Raw genomic sequence first — 24,946 nt, 5'->3', positions numbered from 1 at the left:
CAGATGAAATATGAGAATGAAGTTAGCAAAACAGTGGTTAAACGTTCCTAGGGATATGATAAAGTGACAGGACAGACACGTGCCTCAGCGGGCATGGATTTCTCAGGTAATGTAGGACAACTTGTATCCCCCGTATCACACTGCACAATAACAATGAGGTTCATTCATATTTCCAGAATCTCTAATGGGATGGACCCTGCATTGAAGGCTGTAGCTTTGGCATCAGCATGGAACCCGACATGAGCTGTGTGTACAGAAAAAAGGCAGTTGGAGGAGAAATACCTTGAGTAAGGGATGTGCCTGACACAGCCAGGCTTTACTAGGGGATTCTGCAAGTGAAGCACTATATATTTCTGCTATAACTAACCTAGAGGACACAGAAATTCACCAGGAAACATCCTGCATCACAGCATGAGTATTTATTTGACAAGAATTAGACTGACACTAGAAGAACAGGCAAAATGGGGAACTAGAATCTAGTTTTAGTATTAGCAGCATCCTTACTGAGCATCTGGAAGAGCAGTTAAGCTGTACCTCTAATGAAATTCGTAGGCTGTACCGTTTAGTCAAGGCATGCAGCAAGTGCATGGAAGCATGGGTTTCAAAAACCAAAACCAAAAACCCAAAACCCAAAACCCCAAGAGATTCAGTCTGAAAAGATGGAAACTTACTTTGGGAGGAAAGGTAGCTCAGAACAGAGAGCCTCAAGAGGAGCAATTCTGAAAGCAGAATTGCTGAGGGATGTTTCCATTCAGAAGTGGAGAACAAATTAGACTTATTTACTGAAATCTGGTACAAATGCCAAAACCTTTGTTTTGCTTTGCTTATTAAAGAGTTGAAGAGAAGGAAATGTTCTGTGCCATTCCGTCAAGACTGAAGGTTAAACAATTATGGGAGTGGAAAGAAAAGTCAAAATAGCAGACAGGAGGAGCTGACAGTTTTATAAAGAAAAACAATAAAATGTATCTTGCTTATATGACCACTGAGAATTGGGAATGCCTATGAATATCTGAAGAAACAAAAATCCCAGGGCTAGACTAGAATTCAGGCAATACAGGAGGATACAACGCTAAATGAAATGGGAATAAGGCTCAAGCTGAGGAGCATGAAGCGCTTTTACATAGTGAAGAATCAGAGTATGAAACGGTTTCTTAAGGCAAATGATGGCTGTTTGCACAAGTGCTTGAGACATTTAAAACAAGACTGGACAAAACATGGATGAAATTCTGCAGAACAGCTTCTCACTGACCCCCAGCACTTAAAGAAAGTAGTATGTAGCTCTGTGTTTGTGCTCAGCTACGGACAAAGAGGTACTTAGTCCTGCTGCCTCATTACTTCAAGGAGACGTTTCACAAGGTACAACATGCATTTTCCAGCTTCATTTGAAATAGCCAATTTTTTGCTGACCCAGAGTTGCTAGCATCTAGGACAAGCGGCTCTATATGATGAGCGGGGATAATCTCCCTTGTGAAATAAGCCCATTACTTCGCAAAGGAGTAAGAAAGAAGGTTAAGGGTGAAGCTGGTGAGTTACTTCAGAGGAAAGGGCTCTACCTCTTGAGATGTCTCTGCCTGGACAGCTGAGGAGGGAGCTGGGAGCTGCTGACCCAGCGGCTGGGAAAGATCGGGCTGAAGCTGCAGCAGACCAGAAGGCTGAAGAGGCAGACAGTGATCTATGGGGACGGGCGGACTAGCTGTAGCAAGGCTGCCATGAATCTGTGAAATGCCTTCTGGAGCGACGCGGGGAGGCAACAGTTCAGGCTGCAACTGCAAAGGCGGTGACATGACTATCGAAGGTTGCACAGGCAGCACGGGCACCTGGGCTCCAGCTTCCAAAGCATACTGAGCGTGTCCAGTAATCTGCTGTAACACAACAGACAGCTATTAAAACAAATCTCTACTTAGAGTGCTTGTGACTTACATGACAGGGTACTAAAGCCACCGGAGTTCACGGAAAAAGGATTATAATTCTGCAGTGAGACTGCATTTGTGTGGTCTCTGCTTGGAAAGGTGACTACTTAAGAGTTTAAACTTGCTTTCAAACGGCCAAATAAAAATTTGAGGATTCTTCCTGTATAATTATGACAATGTGTGTATTGCTCAGGCGCTATTTAATTTATGGAAACAAAGCCGTATTTTGCTAAGAAATTAAAATCTTAGATTATGAGTTCATTGTCCTGGATAGTTTGCTCTGCTTTCAACAAGCATACCACAACGTCCATGCAGAGAAAAATATACTCTACCCATAATCTAAATTAGCATTTAAAAAAAAAAAATCTCTTTTATATGTAGAACCAGTAGCTGGTATAGACCACACAATTAACTCTTTTTTACTGAATATACACCAGTGTCTTACGGAAGATATTGTTCTCCATTTAGTTAAAACATTTAAGAGACAACTTAAATCTTGACACGCTAAGCAACAAGGCCCCAATCCTGCAAACGCTTCCTTGTGTCACGCACACAGAGGAAGTTTCATTTATCTCAGTGGATTTCTTCAGTGCATTAAAATAACTCGTGTGCGTAAGCGCTTTGTGGGAACCGGACTGATGCGATTAGATGCCCGCTACCTTAGAGACTGTTGTTATCCTGCATAGCAGTTCTGTCAAGTTGTACATTTAAGAACAGAACATTCTCCTTTTAGGTACATCATGTATTTTTCCAAGGGGACTGAGCTTGTGGGAAGAGGAAAAAGTTAAGAAAGGAAAATACGGAAGAAAACAGGCTTCTTAGTATTAGATAAAACCCTGCCTAATTTTTACTTTTTTAAGGTATCATCACCTAGAGATTTAGACTATTTGGAAAATTTATTAAAAAAAAAAAAATCAAGACTCAGACGAGAACTAGGCCACACAATTTCGTTACTGCATGCTCTCTGCAGATTCTGGATATGAGCCGAAATTATTATTCCAGGTTTAAATGAGGATAAAAATAAAGACGCGGTGTGCTTTGCAACACATAACGGTTACACGACTGCCTAAGTGGAGGTTGGTAGAATAGCAACTGTGGTGTACATTGCAGAAGAGCAGTGAATTTTTTTTTTTTAAATCTTATATAACTAGAATAATTCACAAAATGTTTCAATGTATAATTTACCTGGGCAAAACTAAACTCAGAGGAGCTAAACATCAACTGCCAAAACAGCAGTGCATTGCAAAGCCTTTATTTGCAGAAATACCTCTCTATTAAAAGTACTTTAAAACACAGAACAATGTATTTTTGAATATTCCTCTGCACTTGTCCATTTTGTTTGTAATAACTATCTTTTTTAATCCTAAAAAAATTACTATTTATCCTAAAAATTTCATCCTAAAAAAATTACTATGAAATTCTTGCATACATATTTGATAGATAATGACTGTGTCAGGACTGTTTGGGAATATCAGTTCTCCAGTTTTGGTGTTTGCCATGCTTGCTGTGCGTAACGGGCCCGATCCAATTCCCTCTAAAGCCATCGGAAACACTATGGCTAATGAGCTCAGCGGCAACTGTCTCGGGCTCCGTGTTGTCTACATTTTCACAAACAATATTTCTGTACCAAATATACGGCTGAAGAGAGAAATTTAAAAATGAGGTACTACTTTGAAGATGCCATGATATGGCAGGTTGAAATGGGATGTTATGAATTTTAATCAATATGTTATGGCAAAGCGATGTAGTAGAACACAGATTTTCAAGAATGCTATTATTAACAGGTTTAGTGCTCTCTCCTGCTTGGGTCAGACTGCATTTCATGTTGTCATATCGCAGATGTGGCAATAGAAGTATTCACAGACTCTGTCAACAAGTCCTGAACCAGTTCTCTTGTAAATAGTGCTAATATTAGAAGCTCCATTTTATGCTTCATTTCTTTTAAGGGGGAAAGGGTCTGCAGCTAGAATTCATTCGTGTCCGATAGGCCTCTTCCGTGCAGTTTTCTGGAGTCGTTATCGAACGGCCATTTCCCTTTACTGTTTTAAAGCAGTTCTACATCAAAACCACCCCATCGGTTCGCCCACTCCTGCCAGCTTGCCCGTATTTCGCCACGAGCATACAACAGCCTGCGTATGCGTCATGCCCAGACTGGAGCAAAGGCGTCAGCAAGGCTCTGCAGCTGCTGTCACGGGCCAGCCTCTTCCCCTGTCACAGGAGAACGACAGCTCATGCTTCGAGAAGGAAGAGGGAATTCAAAAAGTGCTCAATCTGCTCACTTTCCAAAGCCCGTTAGATTATTCCCTGTATCCCCTCGATATTCACCTGTCCCTGGCTTAAGACCTCACCTGCTCCACCTGACTTCACAGCTCTAGCAACCACCTCCGGGACCAAGGTCGAGAAGTTAACAAAACATCTTAAGAGCAAGGAAAAAAAAAACAACCAACCTCCCCACTGCGTGTTTACAACGGAGCGAGCCCCGGGAACGCCTGCGTTCAGTAACCGCCCTACGGTCCGGTATCGACACAGCCCCACGCCCGGTGGATTACCTGGTGACCAGCCCCAGGCGCAGACAGAGTCTGTTCTGAAGGATGAATTATGCTTGGCTGAAGTGACTGAGGAGGTGGAGGTTGCTGCGGCTGGGATACTGCTTGCGTGCTCTGCGTGTGATGGGGAGAGGGCGCTTCGCTCTGAATGATCTGCTGGAAGGTGGTCTGGTACATCTGCTGCTGGGGGAGCTGGGGCACCCCGTGATGCGGTGGCAACGCCGGCACTCCCGGCGGAGCCACAGCAAGCAATGGTATCGTAGCAGCCGACATATTTGGCACTATTGTTTGGCAGGGCAAGACCAAAGAAGCCACGGTTGTATGAGGAAGGTTGACTGCCTGCATGGGGAGGGCAGGGGAGTTCGGTGCCATAGGCAGAGTGGGGTTCATGGGGAGGCTGGGTAAAATCACGGCCGGAGCAAAATACTGAGAAGGAGCAGGTATGGGGGGCACGTTTGCAGCAGGTATATCAGAGAGGTTTGGAGGAAGGCTGTCAAGTCCTGCCAGAGGAGTAATTGCAGGAATGACAGGAAACTGAGGAATCTGAAAAAAATATAATATCACATAAATTGCAAGTGCTTTCACTGATGGTACAAAGTAGTTTCATTTGCCATACAAGTACGTAGAAATCACCTGTGCCATGATGATAATTATGTCTGTCTGTTAACCACTTCCATTCATTTCCTGAGGTTTATAAACAGTAATAAAAACCGATTTATGCTTAAATCATTAGCAGAAGAGAAAGAATTTCATTGGGGGGGGACGTTTTTATACCTTAGGAGCTTAAAACTATTTCTAACACTAGCTGGAAGCCTTCAAGGAACATACTAATTAAAAGCTGCTTTCATTTTAACAGAAATGGAAAAGAATTGATTGGACCAGAAAAAAATGCAAAACTCTTTCATGCGAAATTCAGTAAGACAATTTAAAACCCTTGTCTTTAAAGAGGTTGGCTGCAACCCAGGCAGCAGAAGATCCCATAAAAGGGTTTTTATAATCAAAACCTCCCAGTGACATAGCGGACTAACTACCCTGTCATCACGGAAGCAGCTTGCTTCTTCCCTTTTGGCGCAAGCTGCTTCACATCATAGTGGCTGTCACTAGCAAACACACTGATAGCTCCAACAAACCCTTCCAGGCCAAGGAAAGGGTCCGTCCCTGCTACTGAAAACAGAAACAGGGCTGAGAGCTAGGGAGGGGGGCGGGTGGGTGCTGCGGAAAGTGGTGAAGTCAGGAGCTCAAAAACAAAAAAAATGGGCAACTTCTCATGCTCTTAAGCCTGGGATGGGGAAGAGAGTATGCCAGAGAGGAGGTGCAAAACAAAACAAAAAATGCAGTTACCGCAGTTTTGTAACTGCCTTTCACTGGATTCTCTAGGCATGACACGGGATTACTCACAAAGGAGATTTTTGCTTCACCAAACAAAAACAAATAGTAAAGAAATACACAGGAATTAGGAAACAGCTATATTCTTATGGACTACTTAAATTGGCATGCATTCAAAATAGCCACACAAAAACTGCAAATCATGTTAATTATTAGCTGGAAAGCTTTACTCAAATGGATGTATTCACACACAGTTTTCAACGATATTACCTGGGAAGGGGCCACCGGCGGAAGCTGCGGCACAGTTGAAATCTGCAGGGGTTTTAGTGGTGTACTGCTAGCTGCCACCTGAGAGGTCTGGGGTTGATACTGGGGCAATAGATGGGTCGCAGGCTGGATTGGGCAAACTGGCTGGCTGGCAAGCACCTGCTGCAGAGACGCTTGCTGCGATATGGGTTGCTGCTAGGAAAGAAAAGAAGAATAAGAAGAGGTTATAGCCTGTATATTATGAAAGAACCACTTCACTGGACACGGCCACCCGTTTCCCTCTCTAGTTCAAGCCGCGCAGTCAGAACAGAACTGTCGCTCGGAGTCGGGATGGTTTATAGAAGACAAGGGCGCTCCTAATGTAAACACTGTACAAGAGCCTATGTTTAAAACACATTTAAATGCAAGATACATTACCTGAAAAGACAAGTTCTAGCTGTCTTGGAAAGGTTATTTGTAACGACTCAGACTCTTTAAATCCCAGAGATGGTTCTAGTTGGCCCTGTAAAATCCCCACCTACTAACTTCAAAGATTCCTACTATGCAGTTTATACCCAGCTAATCTTGGCATTCAAAAGCTGACTACATAATGTAGCAGGCATTGAAATATACAACGCTTACTACCTGAGACATGACTAAAACACAGTAATTATAGTAAAAGCTGGATCCCGGTTCTTTCTGAGGTGCTGTAGTAAATGTGGCAGCCAAAAAAGCCGTTTTACCATTCCAGGGAAAACAGCGCTCCACTGGCCTGCCAGATTTCATGCAGTAGAACAGAAATAAAAAGCTGCATTAAAGCTGAAAATAATCAGTAACAAACTTTCGCATTTTCCATGCTACCGGTATCTCCTTCTTCAGTTCCCCTAATTAATGCTGAAAGTACTTTAAAAAAAATCTTCTGTTTCAGAAGCATGGCACCGAGGCACCACGTTGGCTCTGGATTGACCTACTTGGGACCACAGGATTGATTGCTTCACCCGGGCTCTGCAGCACAGGGAACCTAACATCATGCCCGATGGTCAAAGGTAACTGTAAAATGAATAGCCAAGCATCATAATCTTTCATCTTCGCCACTTCCACCGTAAATTAGTATCGTAATATTTTGCTCTGTGCTTTTTTAGTAGCAGGAGTCTTCAACCAGAGTTTTTAGGTATTAATACAATAAAACTGTAGAAGATGTATCAAGGAAGCAAGATGCCGTCCACCCTTAAATAGCTAAAATTCAACCACGACTGGTAAGTTTCCAATACAAGGATCAGTGAACAAAAGAGTATTTGGCAACTGGTATCGAGTGTCCGGGGCTGAACGCACCGAATGCCACAAGCAGTGCAAGACGTGCTGGAGACAGCACTGAGTAACTCTGCACAGCACCAGCTCAGCTCCTCCAGCGTTTCTTAGTCCTGTCTGAGTATTCATCTTGCCACATTAAAGAAAAAACCAATGACGTGGCTCTGTATTGCAGTTTCTCCCATTCCAGGCTTTGGGAAAGCAGGGGCATTTACCCAGATAGAATCCCAAACTCAAGAGAATGGCAGCACCAATGCGAACAAGCGGCTCAGCAGGAGCTGGCCTGGCACTGGTGGTGAGACAGAGCAAACTGGTGAGACGGACCCTGCCTGAGGCATCGGGGCAGCCCCCACTTGAGCCCCGACTCATCCCACAGCACAGGCTCTGCTCCACCAGGCTCCTCAGCTCTGCAACATGGGAAACTCCTGCCAGACCTGACCCGACCTCCGGAGCAGAACAGTCACACTCACATGGTGCTGGGCTGGAGCTAATAAACCTTGCCAGCACACAGAGCCAGCTCAGGTATCTCAGCATCCCTGGCGGGGTTAATCCGCAGCTCAGACAGGCTGCCCACAGACAACTGAGGATTGAGCACGCTGACACAGGCTGTTCAACACACCTTCGACTCGAGGGGACACTGCGTTAAAAGCAGAAAAAAACCTGTGCTCATGGAACTAAGCAGCTTCCTTAAGCCTCCATTTTCAATTCAACTTGTGTTTTACAAAATGTTTGCGAATTGGATGAAGCATAGGGAGGGGAAAATATCCAAATGAATTACGCTAACTTTGCCTCATCATAACCTTAACATTATAAATGCAGATACCCAAATTGGAAAAAATAATAACGAGGAGATGCAATATTGATCCCATGTGTCTGAGCAATCAGTGAATATTCATACAAGATCAATACATTCCATTCTGTTAGATTAATTTTCTCATCTGATTTCCCATTCTCTTGACCTGCCCTACCGTTCATTTACAAAAGACTGCAGATCTCCACTGCTTAGAGCATCATGCCTGGAGACTCTGGGAAGACCAGACCTACTTCTGTCTGGGGCACACAGGTGCTCTGGGAAGTTCTGCACAGAAACTTTATCATTTTACCTAGTTCTGTAATAATAATACTGTAAAAAGTCTTTTATTGGGCTTCCTGGCAAGATTAGAAAACAAAGACAGAATAGTTATTAAATCTTTTTACTATCAGGGATAGAATTATTTCAAGAGACAGCAACGCTGTGAGGAAAGGACATGTGAAAGAAATTGAGCAAGTTGGGCAAATATCCTATTCCAAACCAGCATTTACTCATGGAGAGAAAATAAACAACAGATTTTGAAGTGTCAGCATAAAGCTCCAGAGGCCACTAGAGATCTGTGCAACTGGTGAGATCCTAAATCTGCATAAGCGTAAAATTTTTGGCTGAGAGAACCATGAGAATATCTGTGCCCTTTAGAAAAAAATCCTGATATACGACAAAACTTCACACAAGCATGTGTTTTTCCAGGAGACCAAATTACATTGTTCTTATACTGATGCTTTCAGAAGAACAGGGCATGTTAAAAAAAAAAAACAACAACTTGTGAGATAAATGTTGATAACTAAAAAGGTTTGGAGAGGTACGATACATGCCAGTCAAAAGTGTCATACAGACACTACCCAGCCCCATCAACAGTTTCTACCAAAGGAAGCCAAGGCTTTTGGTAGAACCACAAAAATGAGCCACGAATTACCACCTTGTACGGGTCTGTGGCTGCGTTCCTTACAGGCTGACACCACCTCTGCACGAGGAGGCGGCTGCAGCCTTCGCGCTGCCCCTCAGCTGCTCAACAGAGGTGTTTTGGTAAATACCTTTATGGAACACAGGTTTTGGGGGGAATTTGGTAATTCAAAATGCACAACGAATTACTATTTGGAGACAATTCAGCGAGAAACAGATTCTTCTCTTGGAAGATAAAGCTACTGGCTGGACGCATATATGGGACTACATTTAACACGCGTGCACAAGTCAAAAAGCAGCATCGCCGAGGATTTAAAGACAATTGACACCAGGCAACAGAGTCTCTTTCTAAGCTTTTAGAAAGGCTAGAAAGGAGGTGCCAAATAATAACACAAAATTAATAAAAAACTATTTGGTTTCTAAGGACCAAGATAGTACATTGAAATCAATGCAAGGCTTCAAGCCAATGCTGTTAAGCCACAACGGAAGAGAAGTCTTAAGCTACATCAAGACGTTCCAAGGTATCACACGACGATTGTCCTCGAGCCCGTTACTCTCCCGTCCCTTAAACCCAGCGCCCTTAGATTTAGATCCCTAAATCTCTCCAGCTGCAGCTCAATAGTTTCAAACACCTCACACTTGCTACAGGTATGGGTTGAAGCAGAGCACGGGCAAGGAATGGGATGAGAAAAGCGCTTTTTGGCAGCGGCCAAGCTCTCACCTGCTGGCTGGCCAGCACCGGCTGCGGCTGCCCCAGCTGCAGGGAGGCGACGGTGGTGGGCTGGACGACGGGGAACGGCATCGCCGGCTCCTGGTAGTGCTGGGGCCGCTGGGAGACCACTGCGGGCGCAGCCTGAACCGCGGGGAGGCCAGGCTGCAGGAGGGAGAGCACCGCTTTAGAGAACAGTCACCCTCATGTTAAGAGTCTCTGCAACGGTTCACCAAGAATAGAGTTGCAAGGGAATACTCTACTGGGTACTTGGTTCAACACAGAGGGGGAAAAAAATATGAAAAGTTATCTGCAAGGAAAGGAAGAAGTTACTTAATCTAAACACGAGGAAAAAAGTTGTCAAATTCCAAATAAGACATCCAATCTGCATTGCATTTCTTTCTGGAAGCAAGCGTGCAGACCAGTAAAACCACTGAAAGCACACACACAGTGAGAATATACCAACAGCAACAACAAGCCGTTAACTGGATGAAAAAGAAATTTATCTTCACGAAGATTTTTATAATTTCATAAAGAATCTTTATCTTCCAAAAAAGCAGGTAATTTACTTGAAATGGATGCCAAGAAAATGAATAGAGAAATGAGAAACAAATTAAAACCACAGTGGAAGTGAAAACAAAAAAAATTAAAAGAAATTCAGATAAGGTTTGTAACGACAGCAGTTCTCAAACTTCAGCTCAAAGTAGATAAATTAAAAATAAACAGTATGTCAGACTGAGGCTCATAAGCCTAAACAAAAACCTACTACAGCTCCAGTTATGTGCTTGTTATCTTCGTAAATAATCTCCCAGATAAATGGTGATTTGTTTTTTTTTCTTGGAAAATGGAAGGTTTTGAGTCAGACTTTTGCTTCCTGTCTTTGCCGAGATTTTCAAACCTTGGAACTTTTTACTTAGGTTATCGCAGGAAGAAAAAAAAATATGGAAACCCCCATCAGAAAATGAAAGGCTAGGAGAAATATTTTGCTCGTGAATAAAAGTTATTATCTTGCCAAACCCTCAATCACGAAAAAAGTAATGCATTTAGGTTAAAATTACTGAAACCTATCAATGGAAAGAATGAGTCTGCTCTAAGAGAGTGTGCTGCACAGCTCAATTTAATAAAAAAAATTCTGCTCAAGATGTGCCTTTTGAGTGTCGTAGTTAAGAGTTGTTAAGGTAGTGCTTCAGGTGAACAGGAGACGAGGAAGGATGCGTCCCAGGAGACGTATGCACACAGGAAAGGTGGTTTCCACGGTGGAGGGAGCTGGCTACAGATGCCAAGGATGAATTTTTTTCCTTCAGGAGTCACGTTTCAATGCATTCACAAAGTACAGTTCATAACTTCTTGCAGGCATTTTGGAAAATATAAGGTAAAACCAGGGAAATTATGCACTTCCCAAGTACGTAGGGTAAATCTGGATCAAGCAGGAAAAAACCATTGGTCCTGGATTTTATTTTTTCTTCTCTTAAGTCAAATAGGATGAAACAAAAAAAAAGTTAACCTACCACATCATTACTATCATTTTTACTAGGCAGGTTTCTTCCATTGCTCGGGGGAGCTGCAGTCACCAACTTGCTCTCTGCCAGTGGTGTTCTGCCAGCGCACACTTTACAACAGGGCTGGGACCATCCAGGCACGCTGGCTTGTCCGCCATCGCAGGATTCAGAAGGCAGACCGTTTTCTGCAACCCTTGCAGATCTCACAGGAGAAGAACTGGTCTTTTGGCTAATTATGTATTGTAAAGATTCACGTAACAGAGGCAGCTCTAAACTCCTGCCCCATGGCCTGCTGATTTGCAGGAGAGGTTGAGACACTGAGTTTTCTGGGAGTTGGCTACTGGGGGAGCAAGCGTTTTCAACAGGCATCAAGACTTCTGACACGTTTTGATATTGGCCAGACTGACATAAACAGGCTAGGCATGTCTGACGAGGCTGCTGAGAGACCATTAGCTCCGCAGGGTGTGCGGAGGTCCCCAATGCCACGAGGCGATGCGCCTGCTGCCTCTTCTCTAGTCTGCAGATACACGTTTTCCTCTCGCGGTTCTTGGGGAAGGGACGTTGCGTTTGGAGTCAAAGCCACAACGGGGTCACCGTGGCGGCGAAAAGCAGCACGAGCACTGCCTGCCCTGTGTAGTGGGTGCAGGCTGGAACTGGAACACGGTGCTGCCACAGCTTCTGAAGGACACAACGTGCTCATGTTGTGCCTCTCACTGGAAGCGCCTGAAGATTTATGTTCACTCGCATGTGTTTGTTCTTGCACCAGTAGTTCCATTAATTGCTTTCAGTCAAGGTCATAACAGCATGAAAACGGGAGCAAGCATGAATGTCCGACTGGGCTACCAGTGCCTGATTTTGGAGCCTCAGTAATGGACGTACGTTGCCATCTCTGTGCAAGATTAAATCCAAACCCAGAGCCAGAGAGGCAGCGACTGCACGTGTGACTTTTGTCACAACTGGAAGAAACATCAGACCCAAGAGGCTCTTGAACAAATGAAGGAACAATAATGTGTGGCTATATTGACAGTGAGCAAACAAAACAGTTCTCAAACACGTGCATGAGTTTAAAACTAGTAATTGCAAAGCTACTAATGTAGTTCAGTGACAACGGATTGATAAGCTTTTTTACTGGAGGTGTGACAGCTGCCAGTGAAGCATTTCTTCAGAATGGCAAATGTAGCTAGCCAGACACCATCTACTAAGCGCACATTTCAGATCAACTAGAAATGCATTACTAAGCAAGTCACCATTGGTAGAGCTGAGCGAGGAATATACGAAGCAAGCCCTGGAATCCACACCTACTGAAAACAAGAGCATAAATGAGCCATTAAGTATGATCTAGGATACAGAATGATTCTGAAAAGCTTTGGACTTACTCCTGAGGGCTGCTGGTAGTGCCCCAGCTGCTGAAGGCTATGGGGCACAGCCTGGCTCTCGCTCAGAGGTGGGCTATACACCCGTTGGATAGCAGGAGGTCCTGGATCAGGCAGAGACGAGTAGATGACGCTCTGCTGGCTGCTTTGGGAGTCTGAATAAACAGTGGACCCCTGGCCACTGTCAAATGTGCTGTCAGCTGAAAGAACAATAGTTTTTATTAAAAGCTCAACAACTCCAAACGTTCAAGTAATGATTTTAGAGCAAGGTCAACATTGGTTTACATAATTAGCATTTTTACTACCCTAGCCCTTTCCATTATATAAATAAATTATGCAACACAAACGTTATTTTCTACAAAAAGCGCATACTGCTTCTCTTAAGCCAAAAACCATCCCCATGGATTTCTGTGCACGACGATATTTTAGGTACATTGATATTTCCTTTAAAGGGCATAAGGTTGACATTAAGAATTGCAGACGTTTATAGATTTTGTAGGATGAAAGGAAAGGAAGCCCCCAGTTGTAATGTTCGTAACAGGTCATGGAGTCTTTTAGAGTTAGATCTCCCAGGGCTGTACTGACTTTAACACCTTTTTTATTAGTAGCACTGAAAATTACAGAATTCTTTATATTGTACGCTTTATTAGTTCAGCGAATCATACCATACTTAAGTATACAGCAATACCTCAAGATGAAGAACAGATAACAAAATAATTTGCAGGTTTGCAGTGATTTAGGAGTACCATTCAGAGCTCTGCCGGAGTTTCTCATGATGTAGAGTGTTTGCCCAGCTAACCTGCAGAATTGCACAGCTCTGGGTACTGGGCAAGCATCGTATCTTTCCTCAAACGGAAACAGATCTTTTAACTGTACCACTGAGGATTACTGGTTTTAAAATGTCTTTTCATGACTTTCGAAGCCTGCAAAGTACAGGTGCCCAGTTCTTCTTGAGCATAAGCTACTGTTTTCTTCATTTGAGAAATGAAATGAGACAATCAAGACCGTAGCTGTAAGCATCCAAAAGACAAATAGCTTGTAAGAGAGATTTAAAATTCAAAACTGAAAGAAAACTAACAGTTACAAAAAAAGGGCTTAAGTTACAGCTCAGTTTAAATGCTATTTATTTTTCTGACACTTTCCATCTTCTCTTTTTTCCATATTCCAAATAAGATTTTACTTATTTGGCTTTTAAATAACAAATTATTTTTTTAATAGCACCAGAGATGATTTCTCCTCAGTACTCACAAACTATTCTCCCAACTGTTTTTTTGCAAAATTAAACTCCCCTCTATATTTATTCAGCTCATTTCTAAAAAGAGTCAACATGGCCCTAGTCTAAGAAGGCAGAGATTTCTGCCGCATACACACTTCCATTTTATTACAAACAATTACTTAAGACCTCAAAGGAGGGGAAAAAAAAAAAGAAGAAAGAGTATGACGGTAGAGTGCTAAAGTAAAAGCTGTGAGTCAGTCTCAGATTTTTATAGAACATGCATTACACACATTAAGTTATTAATTTCCATTTTTACATTTGACCGCAGATTATTATATTAATTGGTAGAACAGTAATTTATAGAGGTCTTAGGCCTAACATCACTAAGAAAACATTCAAAGACATCTGATAGCGAATTGTCAAATAATACCAAGTATTGGTTAAAAGTTGAGGAGGAGTAGGAAATAAACTGGGGGGGTTTATATTTATTATAAAATTCTGCCAACTCATGTCCAACAGAACCATGGGAAGCACAAGTAGCCTCATTGTACCACTGGAAAAAAAAACAGTCATAATTACGGTGTTTCTCAAAGGAATTAGATAGCATGAAATAAGTATATGATGCAAAAAAAATGAAATGAGATCCATTTAGCTTCAGACAAAAAAGCTTTGTAAATACTGCAATATTCTGAGCGTTATGCAAATATGGTCATTTCTCATATCTTGTAAAGGCTTGTTTTCTTGCAGAGGCGTGCTGGGTTATTTTAGTATTCAAAGCAGACCTCTGTATAACAATTTATACAATACCTGAATTAAAGCGGCAGCTGTCTCTTTGCTAAAGATAATGCATCTTTAATATAAATATGCTTACATAAAAGTCCAGAGCAGTAAAACAGAAACATTATGATAATAGTTCAGTAGCAAAATATGTACATCAGATTTTATCAGAAAAACTGGCTAGGGGGAAAAAAAAAAAGAGAACTCTCATAAAATTTCAAATCTTCCAAGCTCAAAATATCTGGCAACATTTCCTTCAAGATGTTTAAAAGCATAAATAGATTAAGATTTCAATACCAGAGCTTGACTTGGTAACAAAGGTTGATTTTAGGGGACAGAGACAGGGACAAGTTACTTCAGGGAAATAAAAACACTACTTCCTCATGCCTTGCTGTTTGCTGGAGATTAAGTCTGATGCTCAGAAATAAAACAAACAACCAACAAGCTCTGCAAGCAAAGCCAGGTAGTTTCTTATTCAGAGATAGACCAAAATCAGTGCTTGGAATTAAAACAGGAGATGTAAATCCTCCTGTCTTGAAACAGCCCCATGATCGCTCTTGATTCAGCCCCCAGCTGAATGTAGAGTTGGCAAATCATCGGCTTGAAGCTTCCAGGGCCTGGACGAATGAGGGCCACCAACCTACTCTGACCTGTCGTAACGAAGATCAAACCACCCCCTTGCTTCAAGGTCATGAGCTCAGGACAAAATAGAGAGCCTGGAGGAACACGGAGAGCACCTGCATCATGACCCAAGGACCCCAGTAATAATTACAGCGACAACCCACAAGGTCTGGTGCTCCCAACACGCGTGACCAAACCACAGTTGATATTTCCCACAAAACAGGGAAATCTTGAATTACATCATGTAACATTTAAAGATGGTTTGGTTTTTTTTCTGCTGTAGACCTTTGCACAGCTTCACAAAAAACTTGACGCAAGCCATCAAGAGTAAGTCACAAAACACAAGAAACCGCAGCGCTTTGGTTTCAGCAAGGTCTGCTTTTGAATAAACATCTCCACATTGTCAACATCATTTGAAAAAGCCACCAGTCACTCTAACCAATTGGTGCCAATTCAACTTCTGCAGGCTCTGAAATCGTGTTTCGCACAAACTTAGTGTTGATCCCACCACCTGGCACAGAAAACATGTATTTTTTTGTGTCTAGCAGCAGGTCTTCTTGCTTTTCCATTTACAAATATATTATGCTTTCTGCATTTATTGCTACTGAAGGAGGAGCTATCTCTATATAATATAGTTTTTCTTGAAACTATTTCTTTCAAAGTTGTTATGCATCTGTCCGAGACAATTGTGTTCTTTGAGCATGCAAAAACATGCACAGCAGCTCAACTCACCGCTGAGCTCAAATTGTCGTTGATTTTTACCCTCAGACATTCATCACCACGTGCACACAAAACCAACACGAGACTTACATGCAACAGACGTGACGCTGGTGGGCAGGTTTTGCTGAAAGGGATGCTGGTCCGCCTCAGGCTCCTCCGACTCCGACAGGACATGGTGACCAGTGTGAGAAAGGTAGGTGACCTGGACCTGCTGAGCATGCGGTGTCTTCAACTTCTCCAGGCATTCAGAGTCCCGACGTTCCTCTGACTGCATCCTAGGCCAAATTCTCTCTCTTCTCCATAGTATTAATGCTACTCTGTCACGTATCGACTTCGCAACTATCTTGAGATCATTTTCATGAAAAAATCCAGAGTCAATCTACAGAGGAGGCACAAACTTAGCAAGATTATGTGCGCACACGTGTGCATGCACACGTGTGCACACACACGTATTACTTGAATCTCTTCCTAACAGAGAAAACATCAGTTTGAAATAACATAAATTACATATTTATTCCTCACAAGAACAAGAACTCAAGAGCTTGATGGGTTTTTGAATAAAACTTCTATCCCTAATGCATTTTAAAACAACAATATGTAATTTATAAGACCTGAATATATATTGGGTCAATTTATTCACCAGTTAACATCCATTGAGAAGAAGAAAAGTGCAAATGGGTTCCCTTTTTTTTTTTTTGAAAGACTAACAGAATAGTCAAAAGAGGAAAAAAAAAAAAATCTTTGAAGAATGCTCTTTGAACAATGCAACTGGAGTAAACCATACTACCCCTAAATCAGAATTTATTGCCTTAACCTTTCTAGTACACAGAGTTTCCCAAATTGCTGTGCTTGATATCACAGCAAGTCACGAAGGAAAAGATGTTAACAGAATTTCGTCTCAAATTAACTTCTCTTAAATGGTGAAGTCAGTCAGTATTGATTGACTTTTACAAAGAAAAAACCTATCACTGAGTCAAATGCAGACTGTTCACGTTTGCCTGAAAAGGGGACCAGGCTTTCTCAGAATTCAACTGCTCAACAGATAAAAATGGAAATTCATCTCTGTGCTATTTGGTTGCATAATCTCCTACAGCATAGGGTATGAATTTTTGTTTAATAATGACCTACCAGAGATTTGCCTGCTCTCCCTACATTCTTAACATGCATATTCTATAGATTTGGAAGCACTTATATACAGGGAGGAAATCTAGAGGGTTTCCTTCTTTGCTCTTGCCCAAACACAAGACAGTTTTACGGCTTAGATTTCCGCTGTTTAAAATTAATAGGTGCAAAGCAGCTTAAAATACAGCTGCAGATGGATATGGGTATTTTCCACTGCCTATGCCCTCAGACCTTACTGACATTCCTGAACCGATGATCCAGCAAATGCTAACAGAAGGGAATTACTCAAGAACCACACAGGTCCAGAGAACCTTGTATGGTACTAATGTGCCCAGTAGATTCTTCAGACAAAGCTTAATGGGAAGGCACTGAAAACCTGCCACATTAACAAATTTTTTTTTTTTTTAAACAATTCTTATTCCTACATCTCTATATAGAGAATGGTTAAAGTTTAATGAAGACATATTATTTTACAGTACCCACTGGTTGTGAAAGGTAACTTCAGGTTGCAAACCCACCAGAACGTTTCAAGCTCCTTCTGCCCACATCATTTGGACAGGCTGGAACGCCTGACTACTGAAACCCCATCAACAACGATAAATAATTCCCTGTACTCAAAAGGTCTCCTGCATTATTCTCTTCCACAGCACATAAAGCAACACAAATTGATGAAAGCACACGGCTTTGGTGTTCCATAATTCATAAGGGCTAGAAAAAGACATTTAGGAATAAATGTCCCCCCTTTGCCCACCCCCCCAACAGCCTCAAGTTTGAAAGCATTTCACATGCAGTCACTTGGGTAACTACTAATGTAATAGAGTAACACACACATTTTAAAGTTATTTGGGAAAGGGTATAGTAGCACAGTAGTTTGGGAGTGATCCTTTTAAATATACTTTTTATGAGAATTATTTCCTCTTCAAAACAAAATATCACAACTATGGGCCAGTAACCTACAGAACTTCAAAATTCCAAATATTTCCATAAATATTTAAATGCAAAATATAACAGCAAGTAACCGTACCAGAGCAACTTTTAAATGAAATGAGTTCTGTAATAATGCATTGCTCAAAAAATATTTCACCTACTGCAAACTAACGACAAGAAGACAGAGGAGCCTGAATTTCTCCCACTAAATTTTGAGTACATGGTGATGAGTCCAAGCATAGTAAGGCAACATTACCAAAATGAGTGCCTCCTAAGCAGAACAGGAGTGGTGATGACAACATCATTAAATGGGATCTCTTGGGATTTAGATTACAATAGGAACATTTCTGCAAGCACAAGAAAATTCAGACCCTTGACTCAGTGCTTACTGATTCTATGTCTCCACGACGTTAGAAAACCTAAACAACTGCAGTAAAGACATCATTAAAACATGAGTTCAAGGACTATATAGTGAAACTGGAACACAAAATAGCTTTTTTCTAACAAAACCCCACAAGTTAATAAGATACAGAAATTCACCAAGTTAAACTTATATGTTAAAAAATCCAAAGCTTATTCCTAACTCTGTGCAGTGGGCTTGAATCTAGTTTCCTATTTATGTTTGGCAATAGAGTGGCTGACCACAGACTTTCCTCACCTACATTCTTCCTAAGTAACACCGACAGAAAAGATGGAAAGAAGTGTTTTGAAGAATTCAGTGCAGAATATTTTGTGATTGAACTTTTGAACTCTAACTTATTTCAAGCTGCTCTCCGAAACTAAACAGATTCCAAACAAATTTAAAGGCGTTCAACAGCTAACAGAAATTGGCAAAAGAGTTTTCAAAATATAAAAGTAGAAGAGACCTCTATGGTCCCTAAGCTATTTGAAATGCCATTTCATGCATCTGTTTTCACACTCGGTAAACGCTATTTTTCAGTTATTAGTTCTTCCCTGTTTACCCCTTTCTGGCAGCATTCATTTTAAAATCAATGCAAACTGCTTAAACTAGACACCTGGAATGGTTTAAGTGGAAGTTACTTTACCAGGCTCGTTCCTGCTGTCCTTTTGAGATTTATGCACTACTTTACATATATATACACACATTTTTGTCAGGAGAAGTTTATTTTACCATTTCTTGTGCAACATCATCAGGAGTTTCCTTCTCCAGATCAAAAGTAAACTCAATGGCTCCATTATCTTTGGGTTTTCCTTTCAGTTTCTTAGGATCTTCTACCCAGAGTCTTAAGGCAATAGAGGATTTCCTACCATGGTCTTCTTCTGCAAGTTCCACTCTTACCCCAGTATCTTCAGCAAAAAAGGCATGGCTTAATAAATCTTTAATTTCATATCTGCAATGGATATAAAGAACATTCAAATACTGCAAGTCTTAAGGAATTTCAAAGAGGTTTGTGACAAGAAACTGCTGTTAAAGGCAAAAACATTTACAGTATGTTTGGTGTTCATCCGTAACAAATTTGTGTTCTTAGAAAACAGACATAATATTTCCAGTGTTACTGAGGACTGCTGAAAAAATGATGTTTCCCATTTCACAAAGCTTCAGCAATATTCATACGGCATAAGCATGTACAGAAATGCAGGTTATAGCTTTGCTCAACTTTTCTTGAGTATCTGAGCTTCGAGAGTACTAAAAAAGAGGTTACCCCTAGGTAGTCAGTTGAGGTCCCCGAAAACTGTATTTGTGAAAGTTATGAAATACTGGACAGTAGACACACTCATCTAGGAGAGGCCAGTATAAGAAGATTAGGTTTTAAAACCAAAGCTGGAAAACAAGGCACAATTTGTTTCCATATCCAGAGACAACGGAATCTGCCATAACAGCTTGTGGTGAATCTACCATGTCACATTCGTGGTTGACCTCCGCCACACTCGATGCTCCACGCAGAACGTCCTGAATGGGCCAGAATGTGCTAGAATACGCTAGGCTCACATGTCCACCATAATGCTTTCTGACCTTATTCTTTGAAGCTGAGCGGTTGAGAGACACAGCAACGGCATTTATTCAATTATCCTGACATTATATGGCAGGAAAGCGGGCAATCATTTATATTTGTATTTCCATTCTGCATTTTCTCCTCCACAGGGGAGACCCAGAGGCCAGAACAAAAATCCACAGTCAGCTTTGAAATCCCTGCATGCACATTATTTAATACAAAACTTGATTACTTGAAACAAACCTTTCTTCTTTATTTTTGCAAATGCACTCCCCAATTATCTCCTTAATTTCAGGATCAGTAACTTTCTCAAAGCTTGCTGGTTTTATACCCTGAAAGGATAGAGAAAAACAGTTTAGTTTGAAAAAGAATTACATTATATCTCTTAATTAAGGACATTTTCCTTACATTTTACAGTCATTTCAACCCTTGGAGTAACTAATACTTTAAAGTTGATAGTCTTAATGCAAAACTGAATTGAGGATTTAGGGCTACCATATTTCTAAGTACCGCTGCACTTCAAAATAAGCACACTAGTTTGTACAGGAACTCAGCTGTACACAGGGCCAACCTCCCTTTTTCTTTACTAACTTTTGCAAACCTTACCTTCGTATCCTGAGGACTCTGAAGTCAATATTCAAGAAACAGCCAATTTTAAATTTTCAAAATAACTCTTTCCTGAAATTATTCCTTTTCTGTTTTCTGCATTAACCCTCAAAACACTAAATGAATAAAGACAAATAATCATGTTTTTCTTCAGATAGCCACTTTCAAGAATTAGTCAAAAATACCTTGGAATATTCCATATTCCTGTTTCCCACAAATCTCTTGCTTTTCTATGTCCCCAACACTCTCCAACACCCCCACCCCCACAAAAAAAATCCCCCCAAACAACCCCAAAACCAATCAGGGGAACAGGAGAATATGCCCAACAGTTCTGTGTTGCTCTTGCATTTCCCCAGCACACTGTTAGAATCTCATCGGGAACGAGTGGCAGAGCAGGTATCACCTATAAATCAAGTTAAATCTCTGCCAAGTGTTAGCATTTTTGCTGGGAATAGTGTTCAGTTCTAGATTTGGAACAGCTAACCTATGAGCATGGCCTTGCAAGGAGAAAACCCAACTGTTCATTCCAGAAGGAAACTTCAGAGAAGCAGAATCCGCTTCTCCACGTAGGGAGCTCTGGCTTGACGTAGGTGCAGCAGGAATAACTTTCAGGTTAGGTGGGGTTGTTTTAAGAGGATGGAGAGGATTTAAAAGAGACACACGTGCACACTTCTAGGGCAGTCATAGGCCATCTCTCCCTACTTTCTAATACTTCAGGACCAAGATCTTAACTCAGCATGATCCTCCTCAGCGTATCTAACCTCTTAATTAAAATAACATATCTCTTACCAACATGAAGAGAGACTGTAGGAGAAGTAGAATGCAAGTTCTCAGGCTAAATAACAGTTTATATATTATGTCATCTTTCTGTACGCATAATCAAAATATACTAAAAAAATAATTACCGGAACAGCTGGGCAGTTAACACACACAGGTGCAGCTGTGCGTTTTCAAAGCCCAGGCTGACACTTTCTTCTGATGCCGGGCTGCAGACAAGGGAGGGAGGGATGTTCCGTTAGGAACGGCCGTCATTGCCAGCGAGGCCACCCTACCGCTCCCCTTGCCAAACGACGTAGGAGCAACTAACAGATACCCAACATCTGTAACACCGGTAACTCATTCCATTCGGTTCAACAGAAGATTTCCTGTGAATACTGTTCACGCATATATTCAGCTACAGATGACAAGAGTGGCAACGCAAGAAGTTATCCTTTTTATTTTTGTGATGTTCAGCTTAAAGCACAAAAAAAATTGATTCATTTTTAAAAACACGTAACATCTCTATCTACTAAAACAAGATGTATATGAATGAAAATTTGACAAAATTCATTTGGGAACAGATTCTGCAGTTAGACCCTATTACTTAAGAACCCAAGTATTTCCAATGAAGTCAATAAGCAGAATAAAAAGGAAACATGATTTCCTTTATCTAAAAAACCCAGAATCTGATTAAGCACATAAATATCCAAATCCCATTCAGTTAACTCCATTCAAATCCTTTTAAAGTTTCACCCTAAAAGAACAGTAAATAATGGATCATGGAGTGGCAGATAAGGAGGCCTGAAGTCCTGAAGAGTGCACTTTTGGCTCACCTGATAGTGCCTTGGACCAAAAAAAAAAAAAAGAAAATATGTATTTCAGAAAGTGTCTGCAAATACTTCACTGAATTTAGTCTTGAATAAATTTTATGGGTGAATTTCAATGAGGGCTGGCACCTCTCTGAGAATTCCTGAATATTCCAGCATCAGATTATACTTCTATCTTTTTATTAACATTCTGTTGCCATTCAAGCCTCAGATTCGACTTTAAACTTGGATTTATTTTTTTATTTAATTTCAGGTCAACCACTCCCTTTTTGTCTTAAAACTTGAGAGTGAAATATGCAATTCATAAATTTTGGGAAAAAATAAATGACGGAGCAGTCATACAGACTCTGCTTCCCAGTTTTGCCTGGGCAGAGAGCTGCCGAGATCCAAAAAAACCATTCATGTGGGAACAAAACAAAATAATCCGTACACGTGGCTGGCTGGCAGTGACCCACTAAAAAGAATTATTTGCTTAAGCAAACCTAAATCTTACTTATGAGGTGAGGGCTCAAATTTTGTATATTAGAAATGTGTCAAAATGATAGGGAATGTCCAGCCTACCAAAGCCCAGGCTTGCTCAAAACAAGCAAAAGCACACCACAGTGTGTCAAGAGTGTTTCTTTAAGAGAGCTCTGATACCCGAATTAGAAATGAAAGAAAACAAAAAAGTACCAAAAGACATTTTTAGCATGAATCCTCTATACCCTAATGCACCCTAAAGCTACAGGAGCCTATCGTGTTCTCAGATGGGAAGGAGTTTGAAGAAATCTTTGGTAATTCACAATGGAAAGCAATAGGACAAATCTCTACATTTCTGAATGCTCCAGTTTGCTATAGGAAACCACTGATTAGTGACACCTACCAGGAAGAATGGGTAATAAAGACCATCATTTGCTATAGCTTAATGTTTACTGAAAAATATCCCACAAACGTGCATCGGTATCAATTTAACTGGGGGGAAAAAAACCCCAAACCCCCCAAAAAACAGCAACCCCCCCCCCCCCCCCAACAAAGCAGTAGAGGCAACTTTCACCATACTACCTGAAGAGCTTTCAGCTACCTAGAGGAATATATTGCTCACGTATCAACACACTCAAGGGAACGTGCCAATTGCTTTTTATAATTGCAGAGCGCTTCGTGGGTATCTTGACACAAGCTGAACATATGAGAGACACGAATAGCATAAGGCATATCTCAGTATCTCTCAATTTAATTTTCTTTTCCAGAATTCACAAACAGTCTTCATTTACATGGTTCAACTGGCACTCTGACGTGACTGGGACGGAGGAGCAGGGCAGGGCATAGTGGGCATCTAGAAATTTGGTTTGCCTGAAAGTGGTCCTTTTGACCACTTTGACACATTTGACACATTTCACACATTTCTAATATACAAAATTTGAGCCCTCACCTCCTAAGTACCTTATAAGACCCCTGACGACTGACCCCTATTTTTGACCTTACAAATTACTTCCACAAAAAAAATAGCAGCTCCTCCAAACACCATTTTACTTTCAACATCTTTTGAAGGAACACTGACTCCTCTCCAACCATCTATTGTATTAATCTACTGAACAGCTAAGCCATGAATAGATGACTAAAACAAACAAGGACAAAATATGCACAGTGAAGTAGTGAACAGAACTGCTTTGCCAAAGCCTTTTCTCAGTGCCCATATGCTATAGCATGCTTTTGCTCCCTACTCTTCATTAAAATCTCCAAGGCCATCTCACCGTAATGCTGCAAACCCTCCCTATGGCGCTGCGCCCCGGTGCTTACGAGCCTCCTGACAATGAAGGGGGTTTTTGCGAAACACAGATTTCGATTTGCAATCAAAGGGCTCATCTCATTCATTTATACAAAAGCCATCTGTCTTTCCTGAGCATTCCCAAGGAAACATGGCACCAAAATTCAAAGTATATAAGCTAAGGAATTATCCATGACAGTTTGAAAACCGTACAGCCGTCTTGTAAACAAAAGTAAATTCAACACCACTGCATCTGAAATGCAGGGCTAACTGGTTGACATAAGGTGCTTAGGGGTATTTTCATACAAATTCTTTAAATGCTTTTTTTTTAATGTGTATATATATATTAAAAAAAAAATCCAAGAGCAAAATGAGAGCAGATCAAATAATCTCCCTTTTCAGAATTTCTCTGTCTCGAACAGGATGATTTACTTTGAATCCCACCACCACTTAGTCTCCTCACCTTCTTTCTGAAGTGATTAGATTTGAAATACATTGCACTCCAGTACACGATAGTTGAGTCTACAGTCAGGCACATATAGGATATTAAAATTTTAACCTTTACCTTGGGGGCAAAAATGTGAAGCTTATTTTTCGGAGGTCTAAAAGTAGCTGCCTGTCATTTTTCCACCAGCAGAGCACACTTTTGAAGAAGTAACACATAATGCTTTATAAGATGCACAGTGTATGCCAGACAAGTCAACGTTAAGTCCGAGCCATGTTAGCCAGTAATTTTTCTAAAGGCTTTCCTTTCACCTAGGAGGTGCCCTCCTAGTCTAGATGGAGTCTACTTTGGACTAAAACTCCACCTTCTACCTGAAGGTAGTCTCTAGACTCATGTAGTTCCCAGAAAAGGAAAAAACCTCCTCTTCCAAAAAAGCTGAAACCATGTTTCCAAATGAAATTCCACCCCACCACACACTCTCTGAAGTCAATAAAGTGGAGGAGGAGTTCTCAATTTTGTCAGGATCTTGTTCCACGACATTCAGTGGCGAGACTGCTGTATGCAATTATAGACTCATCCCTATTTCACTCCAAAAT

The 24,946-nt window shown here is 41.2% G+C and overlaps 1 protein-coding gene across 13 annotated transcripts in view; it reads right to left on the bottom strand.

Moving 5' to 3' along the window:
- WNK2 (WNK lysine deficient protein kinase 2) overlaps nt 1–24,946 on the bottom strand; it is a 121,615-nt gene that overhangs the window by 41,433 nt on the left and 55,236 nt on the right. For 9 of the 13 annotated variants that reach the window (XM_076345900.1, XM_076345901.1, XM_076345905.1 and 6 more), the window contains exons 6-13: nt 20,213–20,301; nt 19,147–19,366; nt 16,056–16,344; nt 12,635–12,831; nt 9,772–9,924; nt 6,053–6,244; nt 4,460–4,999; nt 1,554–1,862 (exon numbers count right to left, since the gene is read on the bottom strand). In XM_076345900.1, the coding sequence (XP_076202015.1) occupies nt 1,554–1,862; nt 4,460–4,999; nt 6,053–6,244; nt 9,772–9,924; nt 12,635–12,831; nt 16,056–16,344; nt 19,147–19,366; nt 20,213–20,301 (1,989 nt within the window). The remainder of the gene's footprint in view (nt 1–1,553; nt 1,863–4,459; nt 5,000–6,052; nt 6,245–9,771; nt 9,925–12,634; nt 12,832–16,055; nt 16,345–19,146; nt 19,367–20,212; nt 20,302–24,946) is intronic. The other 4 variants (XM_076345897.1, XM_076345896.1, XM_076345904.1 and 1 more) reach the window with 4 other exon arrangements.

This window comes from Aptenodytes patagonicus, chromosome 8 (genome assembly GCF_965638725.1).
Source record: "Aptenodytes patagonicus chromosome 8, bAptPat1.pri.cur, whole genome shotgun sequence".
NCBI classification, from domain to species: domain Eukaryota; kingdom Metazoa; phylum Chordata; class Aves; order Sphenisciformes; family Spheniscidae; genus Aptenodytes; species Aptenodytes patagonicus.
Note: the sequence above shows the minus strand (reverse complement) of the source record. Positions and strands in the feature narration are given on the sequence as shown.